Source organism: Halichoerus grypus, chromosome 2 (assembly GCF_964656455.1).
Source record: "Halichoerus grypus chromosome 2, mHalGry1.hap1.1, whole genome shotgun sequence".
Taxonomy (NCBI): domain Eukaryota; kingdom Metazoa; phylum Chordata; class Mammalia; order Carnivora; family Phocidae; genus Halichoerus; species Halichoerus grypus.
The window spans coordinates 65,060,615-65,081,725 of record NC_135713.1 but is presented as its reverse complement, the minus strand read 5'-3'; the positions used below and the strand labels follow the sequence as shown (position 1 = coordinate 65,081,725).

Here is a 21,111-nt window from a genome sequence, read left to right as displayed (position 1 = left end):
GGTTACACTTAGAGTGTGGTGAGGAAAAGTATATACTGTACCTGCATTCCTGTAGAACAAAAGGTGGGAAGGGCAGTATTTGAGTTCTTACTATAAAGTTATTGAGTTTGTTTGTTTATTTAAACAGATGCTGCATATGACTTGCCTTGCTCCGGTGAAGACCAGTTGCTAGAACATGCCGAGGGACAGTCTGTGGCATGTAATGGTCATTGCAAGTTCCCCTTTTCATCCAGAGCCTTTTTGAGTTTTAAGTTTGACCATAATGCTATAATGAAAATCTTGGACCTTTGAAAGCAGCAGATGTGTTGTGGAAGTCCCAGGATCAGAGACCTGTTGCATTTGAGTGGGTGTCTCTTTGAGCCTTACCTTTCTCAGGTGTTTTAAAGAAATGCAGGGAGGCAATGATGTTTCTGAAGATAACGTTCTCTGCAGAAGAGAGAGTAGAAAGAAACATGAGTTTGCACTGTAAATGCAGTTATAACCTTTTATACAGATATACCTTTTCAGTGTTTGGCTAACGAATTTAAGTTGCTTTTTATGAGAGCATTTTTTTCTGTGTGATTGTGATTTTTATTTCGTGTTCTGGTCAAGAAAATAGTGTGAGTCATCATCAGGTAGCCAAGTTAATGGGAATGTTCCATCTATCCATGACAGTGACTGCAATTAGAGTTTGCTTATGTTGACATTTTTAAAAGAAACTTAAAATTCACAAATAATAAATGAATGCAAGAGCTAAAAATGTCACAGAAGTCAAGATCGCAGGTCATCTGCTTTGGTGGCATTTTGCGCATTTCTCTGCTTCTAACCACTCGGGTTCTCTAATCCTCCTCTGCTGGGAGATTTGTTGAAAGGTTTATTTAGAGCCAGCATCTACTGTGTAATGTTCATGTTAAAAATGAACACAGCACTTCATTAAAAAACAAAGTCCTCAGCCTGGAGAGGGACTGAGTTGATTAGGTGGGGAGTACACTCTGACTTGAGTTGAGAGCCTTGTGCAGTCAGCAAACCTGGGAGAGTGGTGGGGAGAGGGGAGCGTGGAGCATGGAGGCCGGGACCTGGCAACTGCTTTGGTGGCAGCTGCTTTGGTCTTGTCTTCACTGTCCTGCCACCAGCTCTTCAGTATTGTACAATGGTTTCATTCCTGTGAAAATTTATTCTCTATTACAGTTGTGTAAATATGAATGGAATACTGACATTATTAGGTTTTACATTGCATCTTGGTGTTGATCTCTGGAAACTAATGTTTGTATTAGGTTCCAATTTGCAGTAGCAGCAGAAACTGACATGCTTTTATGAGCATGCTGAAGCCCCTGGATGATGGAGTGAGAAGGGAAGGGGTATGTGGTTCACCCAAGTACAAATAAAGCATTTCACTAGGGGACGATCAGAACATGAAGGTAACATACATAACTCACTTCTAGGACTGTATTTTGCTCTTTCAGGATTCTTAAATCTAAATAAAGATGGCAATGCCCATTTTAAGAAGAATTTCAGCTCTAATTGAGGACAATCGCCAGAACTTTAAAAGGGGGCTTTAGTGTTGGGGCTGCTTCTGACCTCATTGAAGGTATTTCTTTTGGGGGTGTGATGTGTGAGCATATGTGTGCGTGTGCATCTGCCATGTGGGTTTTAAAAATCTTTTTTTACATGTGGTATCCACAGAATATATCTCTGCTTGTAAATTTTATTGTAGAAATCTTTATTCTGTATAGATAGCCTATTTAATAGGGGTTCTATTTAACCCAGTGGGACTTTCAGAAGAAGTACTATTGTAAGGAATTCACTTGGTATTTCTTTGCTTTAGCTTTTAAATGGCTTGATTTTAAAGGAGAAATCTATTTATTAATAAAAGTGTCACCCTCTTGGTGCTAAGCAGGAGAATTCACGATTACAGCAGTGTGTTTAAAATTAGGTTATTCATAATTCTGCATCTTTTAATGTGACAAACTTGTGAATCCTTCTGTGACCTTTTTTAAAATGCATTATATGATTGCTTTTGGAAGCTCTTACTGTTCTTTCCAGAAATACAGCTGCTTTGCTTGGGTCTCCTTGAGCCATATTTATAGTTGGTCCCAGCATTCCAGATTTCTATTAAATTGTTAAGGGAGTGAAAACTTAGTTTGCCTGGCAGGTAAATCATTTTCACTCATTTACTGTCATCTGGAAACCATATAATTTTTAGTAATTTTGTGTGTGTGTGTGTGTTTGTGTGTGTGTGTGGTTTTTGTTTTTTGAGTATTTTGGTCAATCTTTCTGGTGCCTAGAGTTGGGTTTTTCAGCTCTTAATGCAAAAGCAAAAGAGATTAGAGTTAGTTACCAGAAGTATGTCCTCTAAAGGTGTTGAGCCTTTTCAAGAACCAACAGATTATCTCTTTTCAATTACAGCAGTTTAACTATGGTTAAATGTTATTGCTGTTGTGCTGCTTCATTTAATGCACTGTGGAACAAAATAAGGGTATTGTTGGGATGGGATTTTGGTAACTTGAGGCTTTTAGCTCTCTTGACAGTTTGAGATAAAGATGTGAGTTAAAGTTTATGTGTGTGATGTGACTTAACTATGCAGAAAATGTATAAGTTGGATGTACCTGTTTTATGTACATCTGCTATACTTATTCCCTTGAACCTGTGTATTAGTTTCTCAGTGTTCAGGTTACCTTGAGAAAGGCCATGCTTAGCACAGAACTGGATTTCTCCTTTGAGAAATTTTAGCATGGTTTGAAGAAATCAAGTGATAAAGGAGTGTGCTGAATATGCAATAATTTACTTCTGTGTGCTGCATTTTAAGAAGCTAGATGAGAAGAGTAGTTGTGTTGGCTTCATTGTGTTTTATGTCTTTGAGAGGAAAAATAGGTCTTTGAATCCACTTTTTAAATGTTCTTATGTTCCAACCTTACATGTTCCAAGGTTCAGTGCACTGTGAATCTTTTATTTTTTTAAATTTTGTAGGTGCTTTTATGTATAACTGTAATGATTTGTAAGATGTTAAATGAATTTTTTTGTACTTAACCATTGTTATCCAAAAGATAGGGGTATAGTTTACATGCTTTCACAAGTTTTTGTTAAGAAATAGCAAATGAATGGTTTTAGGATTTCAACCAGTGACACTCTTCCTGAGACATAAACTGAATAGAACCTTTAGCATGGGTGAAATTTGAAGAGGTTTGAAACTTAAGTTGGATTTTCATGTTAATATATAAAAGCAAGTCTCCTATGTTGTCAAGGGATTTGTGGTCACTGCTTGCTGCTTTGAGCTTTGGATATTCTTATTTTTCTATTACATATCAATTAGTAAGTGCAGATAATGAAGATGTATAGCAAAATATAGCAAAAATACTTTTATGCTATAAGATTGGGTTGGTACTTTGTCTTTTACGGCTTTAGTAGTTTGTGCGTAATATCAAATAAAAAACTCAAATCTAAGTGAATGACATCCTTCCACAGGGATTAAATTTAAATTTTATTATAAAGCTCAACATATTATGGTGGTCTTTAGAAAAGTTCAGGTCTAAGTGCATGTATGCATTAAAAACATTTCATTACCTAAGTCCCTCTTTTTTGTTTTTGTTTGTTTCCAACAGTTAACTTGAACAGTATGCAAAGTCAGTATAAAAATTAGACTGTTTTGCCACGTTACTTTTCTTACTATGATATCTCTTAGCTTTTTATCTTTATTTTTGTACCAGTACCTCCCTCTGCCTGTTGAGATTTTGTTTTGATAGACATCTGTTATGTCTCTGTGTTCTCTGAGGCAGTGTTTTCTTTGCATATTAATCATAGTTACAAGGTCAGATTCATTAACATTTTTATGATTGAAGAAAAGTGTCACTTAGTGATTTTGACTCGGATTATATTCTGGCCTGGGGAAGGGGCTCATATGTATTGATGTAATTTTAGATTAATGATAAGCAAGACAAAGTCTTAACTTTGTCTGAAGGTATCAATATCCTTTACCTTTAAGTATCTGTCTATGGCTAAATAGGTGTTAGTAAAACAACAGTTTTGTTAAACCTTATTTCTGATAGCTTGGTAAAGCCTAGCTAGAGTTCCTCATTTTATATTCTGTCCTAAGACTTTAAAGTGTATTTGTATAGTTGCTGAGAACTCTAAAAATGAGATTATGATGGCATCAGCATCTTCCTAGAATTGAGTTGCTCTTGAAGTTTATACTCGGGTGTCCTGAAGATGGCAGATTGCAAATAGGCAATAAAGGCTCTGTCCCTTGCTTTCAAAATAAAGTTTTGGATTGCAGTTTCAAAATATAGGATAGGTTATTATTATACAACAAAAGTGCCCTGAAGGGAGGAGATAGCTATAGTGAGAGTATAAGGAAGAAATTTTAGAAGATAAACCAGTTCTTGAGTGCTGTCTGTTGTATTAGGCTAGAAACATGATAATTGCCTAGGCCAAGCAGTGTCTAATATATGTGGCCATTACCAACTGTTTTCTAGCTCTGGGTAAAGTTACTATTTTTTTACGGTTGTCAAATAATCCAGTAAATCTGAAGTACTTTTTCTCACTTTAAAGATGGGTGTTTGGGAGTCTGGTCCTTCCTGTGCTGGTAATTTACAACTGCAGCCACACTGAAGTGCTCTGCTTTCTTATAGGAACATAAGTCAGAGCACAGCCAGCCATGGTCAGGTGTGTGACACAGCCACTTCATGAGGTAGCTGTACATTCGTTCTGAATGGTGATCCATACCTTTCCATCTAGTTGTCTTGTGACAAACAGCATTTACTATTGAAACAGTAGTGTAAAGCTAGGGAAAAGAATAAAGCTACCTCTCATACATGGGAGTGGACTTGAAGGGCTGGCTTCCACCAGCGTAGTTGCTCAGACTTTAAAGTACAAAGAAATGTAAATAAAAACTATGGTAAAGTATGGAAGTTTTATTTTGAGAGATGTTTATAATTGAATCTTTAATCTGGTCCCCAGGTTAATGAAATCACTAGTAAAGAGATTCCATTTGTCTTGTGTCTTCTGTGGTTAGCAGAGGGGATGGTTTAGCAATGGTAGCGGCTTGGAAGCACAATCTGAAAAGAATCGACCCAGACAGAGTGCTTGCATTAGCTGTGTAGTATTGGCCGACGGTGCTTGTGGGAAAGGGATTGGATGCAGGAATCAATTACCTTGTTTTGTAACTTCGTCCCATGTGGACCCTCCACTTAGTAGACTTCTTTAGTCCTTTAGTCCAATGGAAGAATAAGGCCCTGAACATATATATGTGCTGCTTTTTTGGTGGGAGGGCTCTTGTAGGGGTTTGGGTGTTGTTTTGATTATTGGCTTCTGAAGCCAGGAAGAGGCCATGGAGTCCCCACCGCTATCCCACCCGCCCTTTGTATCTTGTCCCTTTTATAGAAGAAGAGTTTGTGCTACATCCTTATGGTAAATCTGCCACTGTGGGAATTTATATGCAGTGATCATATCTTACCCTTCAGAGATGATCTCACTCAACCCTTGGGCCACAAGCAGAGAGGAAGGCTGTGGATACCAGTGCCGTTTTGGGTCTCAGTGCATGTAGCTATCAGATTGAGAACAAAGAAAACTGTGGTTCTAGGGTGAAATGGACAGTGTTCTGCTAGTCCTTAGTCCTTGAGAGGTCTTAGATAACAGTCTTAGGTTGTGGACTTTCTGAGGTAGAATATAACATTTTAATTTAATCTGCTTTTAATTCATTGACTGAGGTTCTGAAACAATCTCTAGCTACAAACAACGGTGTGAAACATTCTGGGCACAAATCTACATTGTTAGTCATTTTTCAAGCTTTAAGAAATTAGTTCTTTGTAAAATATCTTGGTTTATATTATTCTTTTGTGGTAATTTTGGAATCAGCTATGGATGGCAGCAAATGAAAGTAAAGGTTCTCAACTGAATGCAGTTTAGCAAGGTAGTAACTATTCCTCAGCAGTTTGGTTAGATGTTAATACTTTTTGCAGTGAATGAGTAGCAGTGAACTTGCTCTCTTCATGTCCTGTATATATAATGTGCACTGATAGAAAAGGACAAAAGACATATCTACAAGAGTTTCTTTGTGCATTTCACTACTGTCCTAGCGCACTGCTGTCTCTGTTCATTTTAGGTTTGCATTTGGATGCTGTCCAAGTACCTTTTAATTTCAAATAGAAGTGTCTGAAGAACTGAGTCTTTAATTGTACTTTTTTGCTCATATTTCACTTCAAAGTTAGGAAAAGAGACAGCTAACTGACTTTCCATTTTCTTACAGACTTTTCCTTCAGTCACAGGGAAGGAAAATAAAACCATGAACTATTTTGTATATATATATTTGTGTATATAACACACACATTTATGTAATATACACACATATATATATTTTCTTATGATTGTGTTTGAAGTTTATTAGTTTAATACCTTATAAAAAATCATCTTTGGAAATTGACATATACAGTTCAGATTTAAAGGTTTACGTGTTGGCTTTAATGTAAACTTAAAACAGTCTTATTTCAGAATAAAATGATTAATCAAATGGAATTATAGTTCGTGTATTAACAAGTGAAATCCTATATAAGATTGTCTTTCATGCAGTTTAGTTTGGATGGGAAAGGGAATAAGAATTTTTTTTTTAACCTTTTTTAATCCTACTACTTCCAAAACAAGGGTTTGAAGTGTCTTTTATGCTGCAGAGATTAGGTAATGTTCAAGGAAGATGTGTAGTCTTAAAACAGTTTTCTTGGGAGAGGGTTTTAGTCTGAAGAAGGTGAAGATATTTATGCTGAGTCATGTTAAATTTTATGTGAGACCTACAAAAGCTGGTAGAAAAAAATTGAAATGGTTTCACTAAATATGTTGAGAAAACTGGACTTTAGAGTGAATGTGACTAGATTTGTAAACTCTCAGTACCTTTTTGTCTTATGTGAAATGATATAACATTTAATTTTTGCCTTAATTATCACAGCGTTTTATGACTTCACCTTCTAGGGCATTTTAATGTTTGGAGAAAGACTGTGTAAGTAAACCATTGGGAGTAATTCTGCCTGTGGTAGTAATGAAGTTCCTGGTGCTTGTTTTGGTTAGTCGTCAAACAATTAGAGCAGAAAAGGAACCTCAAAATAGCTGTGGGGTTTACCTTGTTGTTATACAAATTGATACCTTTCGATTGGATTTATTGTGTTTCTGGATTTACTACGTTCTGGCTGAACAGTAGCTTTGTCTCTTTCCCTCAGTGTTAATCAAAGGGTGAGGACTGATTCTCACTTATATTGGGTGTGACTATCATAAATTAAGAATTTCCAGTGAGTTTAAATGTTTGCAGGATTATCATACTGCCAGAGTTGACTAGCAATGCCAGCTGTACGCTCCCCTGAGAAAATGAACAAAGTCCTGTGTCTTAACAGTTATTCTTTTTTGAAAGCTTTTTGATGTAAATAACACCAGTTTAGAAATGAAAAACCTTTTATCTTACAGAATACAATTTGAATGAATGAAGGTTTCCTTTTGTATTTTAAAACATTTTTACAGTTGATTGTTCAAATATTGGCTTTCTGTAAAAATATTATCGTGTTAAATTTAGACTGTTTGTAGTGCAATATCAATAAATTTTGCTGCTTAGGCAGTTTTAATTACTACCTTAACCTGGTTTCTGCTACTGTTACTTGTTTCATAGGTTCCAATTTACTCATATTTTCTCTCTCTTTGGACCAATAAAAAATGAGAAGTATGAGATAAAGGTATGTTTATATGATGGGAAGAACTGTTAAAAGAGTGTCTCTGCAAAAGTGAAAATAAAGAACTGGTATGTATTCTCCATCTCAAACACTTTAACAGTTTGGTTATTGCTCTAAAGCAGAATTGGTTAGATACATACAATCCAGTATCTCTTAAACAGTTGTTCTCCAACCAGGCTTTCCAAATAGAATACTTAACAGTCTTCTGGGAGAGAAATGGGAGAAATACATTCTTCTCCACTACGAACCTCAGGTATATGATAATTTTTATTTAAAATCTTAAGAGGGGCACCAACGTATACATTTTGCTTGCCTCCGGAGAGATGCCCTCATTGCAGAACATTGTCCCTCTAGTGGACAGGTAGACGGGTTGCAGAGCTGCTTGCCATCTTTCCTGTAGTCATGTGTGACTTCCTTGCACTTCCAGTTCTTGATGATAGTTATAGTCTGTTTCCCTGATTTTTAAAAATGAAAAAAGATTTTTCTCGATAACTTCCATTCATACCAAATTTTAAAAGGCAGCCAAATAGAAATTGGTGATAAATGAGGGTTCTGTGGCTGATTTGACCTAATGTAGTGTCTTCTGGTTCCCAGTTTTGACTAGGGCTTTCAATGTAACGTGAAGCAGCATAGGTTTGACATTTACATGTACAACAGTATTGCAGAAGGACAGTCGTATCACCTTTTAATGAACACAGTTAAAGTACGTCATGGAATTAGAAATATTTATTCAGAATATAAGAATGTTTGTAAAATATTATAAATGTCTCTGTATAAATAAATGGAGTTTTTTTTTTTAAACAATTCTATATCAAATAACACAAAGTAGCTATTTTACAGCAGCTAAAACTAAAGGCATCTGGAAACATTTAAAGCATACAAGTGAAGAATCTAAAAAATTACAAGGTATAGTACAGTGTTAAGGGGCAGCTTTAAAATGAGACTTTCAGTACAAACAGTAGAACGATACTGACAAATGCAACCTTAGTCACATGTGCTTTAATAACTGACCGTACATTCAAGCAGGTTCTTCTAATTCAACTGGCTTAAAAGGAGCACATTTTCAAATAATAGGAAACTTAAATCTCATGCAAAGTAAATAAGTCTTAATATGTCTAGAAACTGATTAGGAATAGAAAAGAACATGTGTCATCTTTGCATTAGGTTCAAACAAAAGCAGATTATTAGGGGCTCTCATTCACTTGGCAGTCGTTGACACGAGCACTCTTAGTGAATTCTGTGAGTTCTACAAACAACATTTTCCACATGGATTTGATTTGCAGAAAGTGCAAAAGTGAAAGGTACAGCAAGCACTAACTAAAAGGTCATCGGTGTGAATGTGAGGGAATTTTGTATATAGCTTGCTTCTTCATTCTGCTAAGCTGGTATTTCAGATGATCAGTGGATGAGTGATGTGTAGCAACCTTGACTATGGAAAAATCAAGCACTATTAGTCAAGGATCTAGTTACTCAATAGCAGTTGCTGTTATGGGCAGATTGATTTCTTGTCTTGGTCCCATGCAAGAGCTCACTCAGATGCAGTGTGATAGAGAATTTATCCAATATAACTCAATCAAAAATGCAACCATTGTATGTGAAACAGCCTTCCTTTATACAGGAATTGGTAAAACAAGAATGCAGGTATAGCTGCTTTTCAGCTTGTTTATATTTTAACAGCCCTCGAGTGCTCAGTGATGATACGGTGGCAGCGGTCAGCATTACTTTGGTAGTTCTGGGTCCAATTCTAAAAAGTCAGTGCTTGGCAGCCGAAGACACATATCTATTAGAAAGTAACTTCAAGTGTGTGAAACAGGGAACTTCAGAAGGCCACAGATTTATAGCTGACTTCAGCCTGGCCTACATAAACACAAGGTTTCAATGAAACAGAACAGGATTTGGATAAACCTCAGTGAAAAATAGGTGGGCAGCAAGTAGAGTTTGTATCATTTCTTGTCAAATAGGCCATTCCACATAGATAAATAGAAAAATATTTGCTCTAGGACTTTTTTTTTTTGGAGTTTTTTTTATACTATGGTTCTACAAAGCTGTCACTGCAGAAAAAAACCTCGGCAACCCTGTGACTGCACCCTAATTCAATTCAATGCAGAAATTTCACTCATCAGAGAATACTCTCCCTTTTGGCCTCCAAAAATGTTCTATCTCTGCTGCATCTAGAAATACAGGTACAGCTATAAACCTAGCATGATCTTTTCGCTTTACATAGTTTCATGGACGAGACGTAACTCCCAGTTAGGCGTTTGCTAATGGCTTGAAAGTTTTAGGGATCCTTTGGGTGTTTTCTGTAGTCTGGATGTCTTTCTCACTATTTAAAATATGAACATGACACCCCAAACTCTCGAGAGCTTTAAGATAATTGATAGAGTTTAAAAATAATTGCAGGATAACTTTAGTGGCCGTAGAACACCTTTAGAAGGGAACAGGCAACTATAGAAGTTCCTAACTCATGCCAGTGGCATAGTACAGTCCAGATGAGGTAAAACTATGGGGTTTTTTTCTTTTAAAATAATATAATCGATATGCAGGTAGGCACTAGGAGATTTTCATACAGTTTCAAGTTTTTCTTAGGATGAGGCTAGTCAGGATTTTACTACTTTAACAGTTTTTAAGAAGAAATCATATAGGCTCTAATTTGGACGCCTTTCTGGAGTAGTCAGAATGTCAAGGCTCTCATTTAAAGTTCTCGGAGATCCCTGTAAAAGTATGGCTGCAGGCTCAGAGGAAGACTTAGCAACAAGTTCAAGCATCTCAAAGGAGAATTAAGCAATTATGTTTAACTGGCACTTAATTTTTTATTAACCTAACATTCCAGTTTCGGGCAGCTTGGATATTAACTTCAGAAAGCTGACATGCTTGTAGATGAGCATGAATCTGAAACAGTTAATTACCTGCATTGGCAATGATGAAACAGCTAGTGTACCTCTGGGGCTGGAGCAGGAGAGGGAGGAAGGGCTTGATCAATCTCAACTGTCTGATCACTTAATACCCAAAGTTATTTATGATTAAATATCTTAAGTCTCCAAGAGGAATCTTACCACCTGCGAGTCCATAGCAGTTTTGGTAGCTGGTGCAGACGGGCTTTGGCAGAACATCAGATCAGTTGGTAGGCCCACACATTGATGCTACTCCAGCTACAGACGAAGTCTCTCTTGCCTATATGATTTTCACCTTAATTCAGCAGTGGGAAATACACTCCAAGGGAACTGTGAAATGGATCCTTTCTTCCCATGCCTGTTTCTCTAAGAGCCAAAGATGGAACAGAGAAGGTGACTGCCTAAAAGAGGTAACCATTGAGGGAAGTGGAAAACAAAAACATGGAAGGAAGTCTGAAGACTTTTAACCTCATACAAGTTAAATCAGTATCATTGTTTACCTTTGAATGGAGAGGTTAATATAAACCAACTACTATTTAGAAAGAAGAACTCAGGTCATAAAAAAAGTCTTCAGGTACCTGCAATTATTTAATCAATGTGGTTTTAGTGGGCCCCACAATTAGCATAAACAAATGCCTGTTGGTTCACCTTCAATAAGGATCTTGTCTTAGGGAGTATTTGAAAAATACAAGGAAAGGAAATCAACTATTTAATTGCTTGTTTTTATTCCACACATTTATGAAAGTAACAGTTTTTCTGGGGAAATAGTTTTCACCCAATCACCACATATTTAAAAGTATTATGTTGAAGTATAAATTCGAAAGGAGGCCAGGTAGGGTCAGTAATACTGGGGCTTATAATGGAGGAGCTGAGACCTCTTGGGTCTGGAAGAGTTACATGACGCTAAAAGGGTGAGTTTTCTTTTAAGCTGGACCAAGAATGGTAGACAGAAGTCAACAGACAGGATTATATTCCTGTGTCAGCTATACTTTTCAGTGTTGGTGAAGATGAAAGCTGTTTTGATGTCTGTTCAGTCACAAATATTTCCCCTCGGCAAACTGAAAAATGGGGAAAACTAGTATTTTGTCTTTTAAGCTTTTTTTTTTTTTGCATATAACTTTTTCAGTCACATTTTCCTTATGACAAAATGAAACTTTATCCAAAGAGTAAAAATTGATTGAAAATAAAAAAATCACAACCAACTTTGACTAAATGGAAGATCCATAACAGAAACAGGAGCCGGTGGGCACTTACACAGTGATCAAACCAGCCAAAAGCTGGTCCTTCCAGACTGGCAACGGTTTTTTTGGTTTTTGGTGACTTTTTTGGGAAGATGGGCAGCCTTACTGCTGGCCTAAGAAAGAAGGGTGGTTGCTTTTGGGATAGAACTGCTCGAACTGCTCTGCCCTCCAGGTGGTGGCTGGAGTGGCCTTCTCCAGGGCAAAGGCGGCTGAGGAACTTGTATCCGGTTGTCTGAAAACATGGACGTTGGAACTCTAAGGTGGTGACCTGGTCCTAAACAGAACTGTGAACTCTGGGATAGAATTCTCAGGGGACTTCGGGTGGTTCTTCAAGTACTACAGAATGAAAGGCAGGTGGTCCTTTACAATGTATCAGTGTAGGGTAACTATAGAAGAAGTGAAAGACAGGAGATGGAATAATGAATTTAAGATGGAGGCCTTCCTGAAAGAAATCAGGTACTTTGGTCCTGGCCCAGCCCTGTCAGCATTTTGCTTGAAATTTAACCTGTTTAAGTACCGTATACTAACCTCCACTTTGGGGGGGGGGGGGCGGGATAAAAGGAGGTCCCAAGGACCATTCCTTTACCCCCTGCCTTTCATAACAGCAGGAGTGAAATCTTGAACTGATGGTTCCGTAGCCGTCTCTTAAATAGGTGGGCTCAGCCTGCAAGACATTCTACTCGGTGTCCTGCCTCCTGCCCTTAGAGAAATAGAGGCAGGTCCACAGCTACGTATGTACTCCTGTGGATGAATTTTGATTCATGCAGAACAGCAATTATGTAGAGCCCTTGGGTGGGCAAAAGTCCTAACAGTGCTCCCCTGCTCTTGAAGAAACTCCTGATAAAATTTTAGTTCCACTCTATGTATTAACAGGACCATCTCAGCTCTAAGTCTTGGCTTTAATAAGGCTCCACTGGAAGGGAAAATCCCCCAGTCAAAAGAAAGTGCCCTTCCCAGCCCTACCTCCACAGTGAGAGGTGAAAGAAGTGCCCATGTTCCCAAAAAGAACTGTTCAGGCCGAAGCCCTGGGGTTGCTCTACCTGTAACTTCGAGCGTATCGGGGACTGTGGCCCCTACGCACCATCGCCTGTCATCCGCCTCAGAGCACCTCTGAGCGACAGCCTGTGTCTCAGAGCTGGTACGTGGGTCTCGAAAACCAAAGCCTGGTTGCAGTAAGCAAATCAGCAGTTCTAGAAGCTGAAGACACCCCCTCCGCACTCCCACATGTGTCAGAGTTTATCCCTGAAGGAGAAAGAAAGACGAGAAACTGGGGATGTCAGAGATCCGGTCACCACCAAAAAAAGAACAGAACGGACGGTCTTCTAAAACAAATGCCGAGGGTACCACTGACGCACAGCCTCTGGAAAGAACAGGCCGGGGGGGGGGGGGGGCTGCCCGCGCTGGAAGCAGAAGCAAGGCCTGCTCTTTACACACTGTCTCCGGGCCCAGACGGGGAGGAAACGGGACCCTCTGGCTCCAGTCCACTCGGGGTCAGCAGGCCACTCGTCCGCAGCGCGGAGTCCATGGTACTCCATTGCGCAGGTGCTGACCTACCTGCCGGCCTTCCCTTTTGTCTCTCCCACCAGGTGCTCTGTCTCCCGGGGCCCTTCTCTCCCCGGTGACCTGCTCGGGTTCAGCTTCCACAGGCAGAGCTTTGGTGCCCAAGTGCCGATTAAAGTGAAGTTTCGTTGGTGTGCGGCCTTGAGTTCTCCTCCTCCAGCAGAGCTATTCTTTGCTTGAGCATCCTCACTTGGGTCTCATGTCTCTCCACCATGGCCATCATCTGGGACTCCAACTTCTTCAGTTTGTTTTGATGCTTCTTCTTGGCCTTTTCATAGGCAGCCACCAGGTTGCTGTGTGGGAGCAGGGAGGAGAGGGAAGAGTCAGCTAAGTAGTGTGGAGACACACCCTGTCCTGTCTGCTGGGTAAGCAGGTCTGGAGAGGTCACTCAGCCTCTAAAGGATGGGAAGTCAAGTATTCAGCACTCACGGCCATTCACCTGTTGGCTTAACTACAGGTCACTTCCCTGCTGGAGGCTTGTCCCTAATCTGTTAGGAAGGGTGTAAACTAACGACCCAGACGAGCCACATCCAAAATAGGTAAGATAGAAAAGGTAGCTGAATTTCAGAAGTCTGTCATTTAAATACAAGTGATGAGGGGCACCTGGGTGGCTCAGTCAGTTAAGCATCTACCTTCTGCTCAGGTCATGATCCCAGGGGTCCTGGGATCCAGCCCCACATCGGGCTCCCTGCTCAGCGGGGAACCTGCTTCTCCCTCTCCCACACCCCTCCCCCTGCTTGTGCTCTCTCTCTCTCTGACAAAGAAAGAAAATCTTTAAAAATAAATACAAGTAATGAGTCTGTCCTTCCATGGCTGCCTGCAACAGATGGTCCAGTGTAAGTTACCAGGAGTGTTCTCAAGCCCTGCAGTCTAAGAGACCCCACCTAGGAGGAGGGAGGGAGGCTCCGAGGACTTCTCTTTACGCTTGGGGCTGGTGGGATTCAGAGCACAAGGCCATCAACTCCTGCTGCCAGCCCTCAGAACATAGGCCCCTCGGAACTGTCTCCCTGAGAGCCTGGTGGGGAGAGTAGGGGACGAGCCCAGGGCTGGGTAAGCCCTAATACCTGCTCTGGTCCAAAATAGCAGCCCAGTTCCTTCCATGTACAGTTAGGTCCTCCAAGTGTGGTCTGGAGACCGACTCCCTAGGATTCCCAAAACCCTCTCAGGAGAGCGGCCTTGGACGCCCTTTACCTCAGCTCCACAGGAAGCTAGGTGTCCCAACTTACATCACAACAGAATACTGCCTGTAGAAGTGAAGGTGCGAATCAACCAGACAGTAAAGAGATTTGCAGATTGTAAAAACCAGTGCCACTTTTCTAACTATCTTTTTGGAAAATAGTTTTTTTAATAAATGCCAATGGTATTACATGTTACCAATTTATTACTATTATTTTGAATTTATTATTTTTTTGGTAAACAAATAAAAACTTAGAAAAATTTGTCTTGGTTTTAGTTTCTAAGCTGAGATAGATAAGTAATTTATGAGAACAAAGTTCTTTGGGTTCCTTAGTTTTTTATGAGCATAAAGGGGTCCTGAGCCCAAAAAGCTTGAGGCTGCTGTCTTACAGAAGTGCCCCATAAAGTGTCCCACCAATAGGGTCACCTGGCCAGCTCAGTTGGTAGAGTAACTCTTGATCTCGGGGTCATGAATTAGAGCCCCACATTGGGGGCCAGAGTTTACTAATAAATAAAAGCTGTTGCTCATACAAAAGTTACATAGCCAGTTTTGTTTGGAAAACATTGGCTTAAACGCTTTTTTTTTTTTTTTTTTTTTTTTAATTTTATAACTTCTCAGAACCTTTACCGTAGGAATTGTTAAGGGGACCTTAGAATGCTGCATTTCCCAAACACATCTGGCCCAAGGAGAAGCCTTTACTGAGCATTTCTTAGTTTCCTATGGAACACTGGGAAATGATGCCTTAGGGAAGGCCAGGACTTGGGGTGGGGGTAGGGGGACGCGGGCTGGTGAGGTTCCCAGCAATTATGGAAATGCCCTCCCTGGTGCAGGAGTCCAGGCACCACTGGAAATCCACAAATGGAGATTTTACCTGTTGGCTCGCTTTAGGTCATTCACGAACTCTGCCGATTGCTGGTGTCGGATTTCACTGCTCTTGGTGAGTCTTTCCAAGGCACTCACCAACTCTTGAACTCTGGCCTTTAACTTCTTTTCTCTGTAAGGAGGAGAGACAAAGCACGCCTGGAGTAACTTGACAAGATGAGGGCGGTGGCTGTTACCTGGAAATGGTGGCAGAGGAAGAAGGTTGAGCTGCCAAATCAAAAGGCAGGTACGAAACAGAAGGTATTCGAGGTACCTAGAGGTCCCCTCAGGTCCAGAACATCTCACCACTGCATTCCTGAAGGCTGATAAGGGCCCTTTGGAGAGCTCAGATCGCAGTTCGTGTCACAAAGGAACAAGACAGGAGGTTGTAGCCATCCAGATACGGAATCAGCCAATCTAGAAGTTCCTTTGTCCTGTGGGCCTATCAAATGCTCAGGAGTGCAGCTTAACCACAAACCTCCTTTGGGTTCCACCCCCCTCTTTTCCAGGAATGCTAAGAAGTATCTCTTGAATCACTGATTTGAGAACAGAAACCTCTGGTCTGGGCCCCTACCTTGGACAAGTCCGGACTCCATGAAATCAACATGATCCTACTTCACAAAAACAAAAAACAGTAGTGATAGAGGGAGTAGAAATTGATACTCTCATTTTCAATTCAAGGTCCTTGGTTCCCCTTTAAAGTACTTACATTTGCACTTTGACAACCTCCCTCCCCCAAGGCTTCGAGTTCCGTGGGCTCTTTCCTGCTGGGGTAAGCCAAAGTAATTGACTTAGGATTCAGTTAGGGGAGGTTTCTAGTGCCCAGTGCGCTTCCTGCCTTCCTCTGACTCCCTTGAGCAGAAGACCTGGGCAGGGAAACACTCATGAGCACCCTCCCTCTAGAGGTACCCGTCATAGGCACAGTATCACTGCATCGTCAGAGCCCTGTGCAGCACAAATCTCACATGCAGCACAATCTGATCCGTTATTTGTCAGGTGGAGAGAGAGCACAAGCAGGGGGAGTGGGAGATGTGGGGCTCGTCCCAGGACCCTGGGATCATGACCTGAGCCGAAGGCAGCCGCTTAACCGACTGAGCCACCCAGGCGCCCCTGATCCGCCTTTCACCTCAGCAGGCACCCCCCCACTGGCATGTAGGCTCTCAGGTGGCGAAGACCTTACCCAACGTACCCCCAGTGTTGAGCACCACACCTGGGTGACAGCTTCTCAGTGACAACAGTTGTTAAAACAGCGTATGAACAACTCCCTTGAAGGTATCTATCTGATTCTTTGGAGCATCATGAGAAACCAGATTTGTGGAAGAAATTCCTCTACAAATGATTGATGAGTGTATGGGGAATGTACATGAGCACGGCTGTTTTGGAAGGCCATCTGGGAGGATCTAGCAAAATAAAAAACCTATTCCTCGACGAGGCAACCTGATTTCTAGGAATTTTTCTTATGTGTTGATGTATAAAGACACATGAGGGGATTACAGCTGGGTTCACTTCAGTATTGGTTACAACAGCTAAGAAAGGGAATCAGCTGGGGTACTGGTTAAATTCCGCAAGGTATAATGGTTCTATTGAAATACTCTGCAATTATTTTTAAAAAGCTCAGAACAACAAGCATTGGCATGGGAAAGTGTCTGATACATTGTCAAGTGAAAAGGGTGACTTCTATTGGATGCCACTTTTGCAAAAACAACTAAAAATCTGAGTGTGAATGGGTGAGCTACTCTAACAATAGACCAGAAAGCTGCCCGCCCGCTCGACAATGGGCGACTCCCGGAGGGGGGCTGCCTGAAGGCTTTCATTTCCTGCTTTACTCACTTCTTTCTGCATTGCTTGAAGTTTTTAGAATTTTGTATGCTTTTTTTGTGAAGTATGTGAGAGCCAGTCTCAATGGTTCTGCTTCCTGTAGGAGGGCTAAGGGGGGGCCGGCCCCCCACGTGGAGGGCTATCAGATGTTCAGATGATTCGGCCCTTCCTGGCTTTTCAAATATCTTTTACATTTCTGCCTCCAGCTACTGTGAGCACAAGTCAAGCTTTTCAAGCTCATTAATGAAAGAATTGCAACACAAAAATCTAGTCCTGCTGTTGTGAGTGAGGATGGAGGAGGAAAGATCTTTTTAAATGAAACCTAACAACCAGCTCTAAATCCCGAGGACTCCTGATTCCTCAGCGAATCCTCCCACCCACTCTAAGGAAGCCAGAGCTGCAGAGGAATTCCTTCGGAATGTGGGTCTCTCCTGGGCCCTAGCAGCCACCAGGAAATTTCAGATGTGGTTGCATTTCCTACTGAAATCCAGAGAGGGACCATTTCCTAGCAGAAGTGAGAAGTGTCTTGGGAGGTGGGGCCCTACATACAGGCCTCTGTCGCTGAGGGAAGGCTAGGAAAACAGGAAAGAGTTCTCCCCCTCCCCTCGGACTAGTAAGAACGGGGAAGGGGTTATTTGTCCTACATTTTGTTACTGTTTCAATTCTTTTCTTTTTCATCCTGAAGTTGATTAATAGTGTAAAGGCAAAAAAAGAAAACTGAAGAGAATTTAAAATGTCACCATGAGCTCAGTAAATTCAAAACAAAACTGCCCAGAGCACTACCCCTTCCCATCCCCCAATTCCATCCACACCGCTGCCCCACCAGCCGAGAGTACAGAAATCCCAGCCTCACCACAAAACAAAGGGTTTCTTTGCCTGGTACCCAGGCCCCTGGGAGACTGGAGGGAACTTTCGGGACCTGGCAGGCTCCAATGGGGGACGGAACCCAGGAAGACAGGAGAGGCCCTCAAAGACCCTGCCCAACCCCCTCCGGGTGAGGAGCATGCTGGGAGCTGAGAACTGCCCCCAAGAGCTCCTGGGCCGCAGGAAGGAGACCGAAGTGCACTTGTTTGTACAGTGTCCAGGACAGACCTAGGATGCTGATTTATTTAACAATATCAAGACGAGGCCAAACCTCAAACCTAAACCTAAAATGTGTTACTTTACCTGTTTTCATCTGAGTGAGGCCTCCAATGAGCAACAGCTCATGGACTGAAACTCTATAAACCACTTTGAAGGACAATAAAAGAGGACTTTACCCTCCCTTTTGACCTTAGTCTGTACTTTTTAAGTGTTTCTTTCCAGCTTATCTCTTAACTCAGGCAGAAAACCAACGGGTAAAGCATCCCCTTGAAGGGAACCGAAACCACCCCCTCATCGCAACAGGGTTATAGCCAGCACTTGTCACTTTCTCCATAGTATTCACTGCAATCTATATTTAATCTAAGAAACATCTCCACAGTGACTGTATCACACCACCCTAGTTATTTCCTTGATGGTTATCACCAGAGTCTGCCAATACACTCATCTTTTAGCAAATGCAGGCAGCAGTAACAGTGATCTCGAAGTCCTTCACAGGGATGGAATGATTTACTTCTCACCACAACCCTTGGAAGTCAGTACTATTCGTATTCCTCTCATTTTCTAGTTGAGGAACTCGGGGCCCAGGTAAGAGACTTGCCAGTACGCCCACGGAACCGGGAGGCACACCAGGGGCTGTGTGCAAGCCCCGAGCTCTCGGGCAGCACCCTGCCGTGGCTCATAGAGGGAGGCGTGGAGCAGGTGCTCCAGACGTCTAGTGAAGAGCACATCTGTGGCCCCGACAAGGGGGCGTGCCCCGGTAGTGATGCTCCTCAGGTCCTGTGGGGGAGCACGGCTGTCTTTGGCAGGAGTGGCAGCAAGATGATCGTGACCATCTAGCGTTTTGGCCCATACTTTCCTAGGACCATGGTTCTCGCCCGGGAAATGGCAGCTGCGTGATCACAGGCATGCTCCTGCCTTTGCCTGCGGGGTGCTCACCATCACCGTGCTTTTATGAGATCCCGGCTCAGGCCTTCTCTCCGAGCTTCTGGACCATGGAGGGGATGACGGAAATGCACCGAGATCTCAGTTACCCAAACTACGCCCACCTCAACCCTAGGGGTGAGCCCTGGTTTTTACTGGTGCCCTTTGGGGCCCTGGCTCTAGAACTCAGCAAGTTATTTACGTGATCATCAACTCATTGGTGCACTTTGTCTTCCATTAACATCCATGTGCATTTACAGAATTCTAAGCACAATTTCAGTTATCTGACTGCCAGTATAAATCAGCCAAATATGAAGAATCAGCAAGTGCAAGTTTAATGAAATAGCACCTTTTAAAATATTGGCCTATCAAAATGATGAAGATTCTGCTGATCTTTTGCTCATTGGGGGGCTCCTTCTTTTAAAGGACCCCAACTAATTCCCTTTTCATTTCATTGCACTATTTGTATGGCTCAAAAACATTAGTAATCCGTAGCTGCTGCTAAGAGGGGTCACCTAGTGCCATCTTTTGTCCTCTCATGGATGCAGGTTTCCTACAAGTCTGGAAGATTTCTAGAGCTGGGCAGGTATTTGTAGAACTTGGACATGGCTTTGAACCGAGGAGGCTTGTGGTCAGCACCTGTGGGGCCACAGAGAAGAGCAAGAAGGTACACAGTGGAGGCGACAGGAAAGCTTCGGGAAGGTGAGTGTTCTAATGGAGGGGATGAGAGGAGGGGGTCCACGGCTTGAGAGAGTCAGGGGCACGAAGTGAAGAGCATGCTCCTGGAAAGATGAAGTGTCCAGAAGAACTTGGACTATAGGTTCCATACAGGAGGAACATCTGAAATGTGGGCTAGGAAGTCCACATACACATGATCTGGCACGCCAAGCCACCGAAGAGGTCTCTGCAGAGAGACCCAATCAGAAGTGTGCTTAAAGGTGTACTTGGTGGCAGAACGCGGGGTGAGCCATCAGGATGCTACCCCCAGAGTCCTGAGGAGTTGAGGGCTAACCTCAGGAGAAGACAATGCAAATGGCCACGTATGCCTGGGATTTTAAGGGAAAAGACCACCTCTGCTAACAGGAGGCAGAGGGAGGAGACTGCAAAGTTGTAATCCTGGATCATCAGCAAAATATAATTTGTACTATAAGTAAGAATTCTGAAGAAGGGGCCGATTTCAAAGTGCAGGAGGAGACAGATTAGAATTTGTTTTGGACGTGCTGTTTTGAAGTTCTAGCATGGTATTTGGGAGAAAGTCCAGTGGGCAGAGAGAAATGCAGCTGAGAGAATTTAGGGACCATTTAGAAGGAACACAGTCATCCAAGTTGAGGTCATATACCTGGATGATTAAGTCACGATCCCCACCCAAAAAGGACTCTTTTTGCAGGGGGTGAAACGGGGAGGGGAGGCTGGAACCAGGGAATGAGAAGCAGAGCAATGATGTGTTCTGGGACAGAAGGAAATTCAGGGCATAGGAGCCAAAGAAACACCAAACAAACCCATGTTGTAGACAGGGTAGAAGCACACTGATGTGAGCACTTAGAGCGTGAGGTTATGGTGTGAGGGCTGGAGTCGCAGCTGAGTCAAGTCCCCGAGGGGCACAAAAGAGAGCAAGTGGTCTGGGACGGCTCAGCGTGGGAGGGGGCCTGTGATAGGAGGTGAGGGTGGAGAAGCGGGGGTGGCGGGGGTCCAGATCACACATTTGCTAAGGCACTTGGACACTGCTGCGAGTCACTGGAAGGTTTTAAGTAACAAGGTGAGCTAGGAAGGATTCTAAAATGGCCCTTACTATAGACACACCTTCTCCCGGTTATTCAATCAAAAACGAATCTAGGTACCGCTGTGAGAGAATTTTGCAGGTGTAATTAAGGCCCCAAACA

General features: G+C 42.1%; 2 protein-coding genes across 13 annotated transcripts in view; one reads left to right on the top strand and one right to left on the bottom strand.

Annotated features, from left to right (window-relative positions):
* DCP2 (decapping mRNA 2) overlaps window positions 1–21,111 on the top strand; it is a 113,343-nt gene that overhangs the window by 85,244 nt on the left and 6,988 nt on the right. For 5 of the 8 annotated variants that reach the window (XM_078066941.1, XM_036087356.2, XM_078066939.1 and 2 more), the window contains one exon: window positions 128–7,586. In XM_078066941.1, the coding sequence (XP_077923067.1) occupies window positions 128–291 (164 nt within the window). In that variant the 3' untranslated portion in view covers window positions 292–7,586. Of the gene's footprint in view, window positions 1–127; window positions 7,587–7,618; window positions 19,934–21,111 lie in introns of those variants that run through there. The other 3 variants (XR_013445645.1, XR_013445644.1, XR_013445643.1) reach the window with 3 other exon arrangements.
* The window catches only part of MCC (MCC regulator of Wnt signaling pathway), a 389,997-nt gene continuing 380,162 nt past the window's right edge, over window positions 11,277–21,111 (bottom strand). For all 5 annotated transcript variants that reach the window (XM_078066935.1, XM_078066936.1, XM_078066937.1 and 2 more), the window contains 2 exons: window positions 15,420–15,542; window positions 11,277–13,664 (listed from right to left, as the gene is read on the bottom strand). In XM_078066935.1, the coding sequence (XP_077923061.1) occupies window positions 13,484–13,664; window positions 15,420–15,542 (304 nt within the window). In that variant the 3' untranslated portion in view covers window positions 11,277–13,483. The remainder of the gene's footprint in view (window positions 13,665–15,419; window positions 15,543–21,111) is intronic.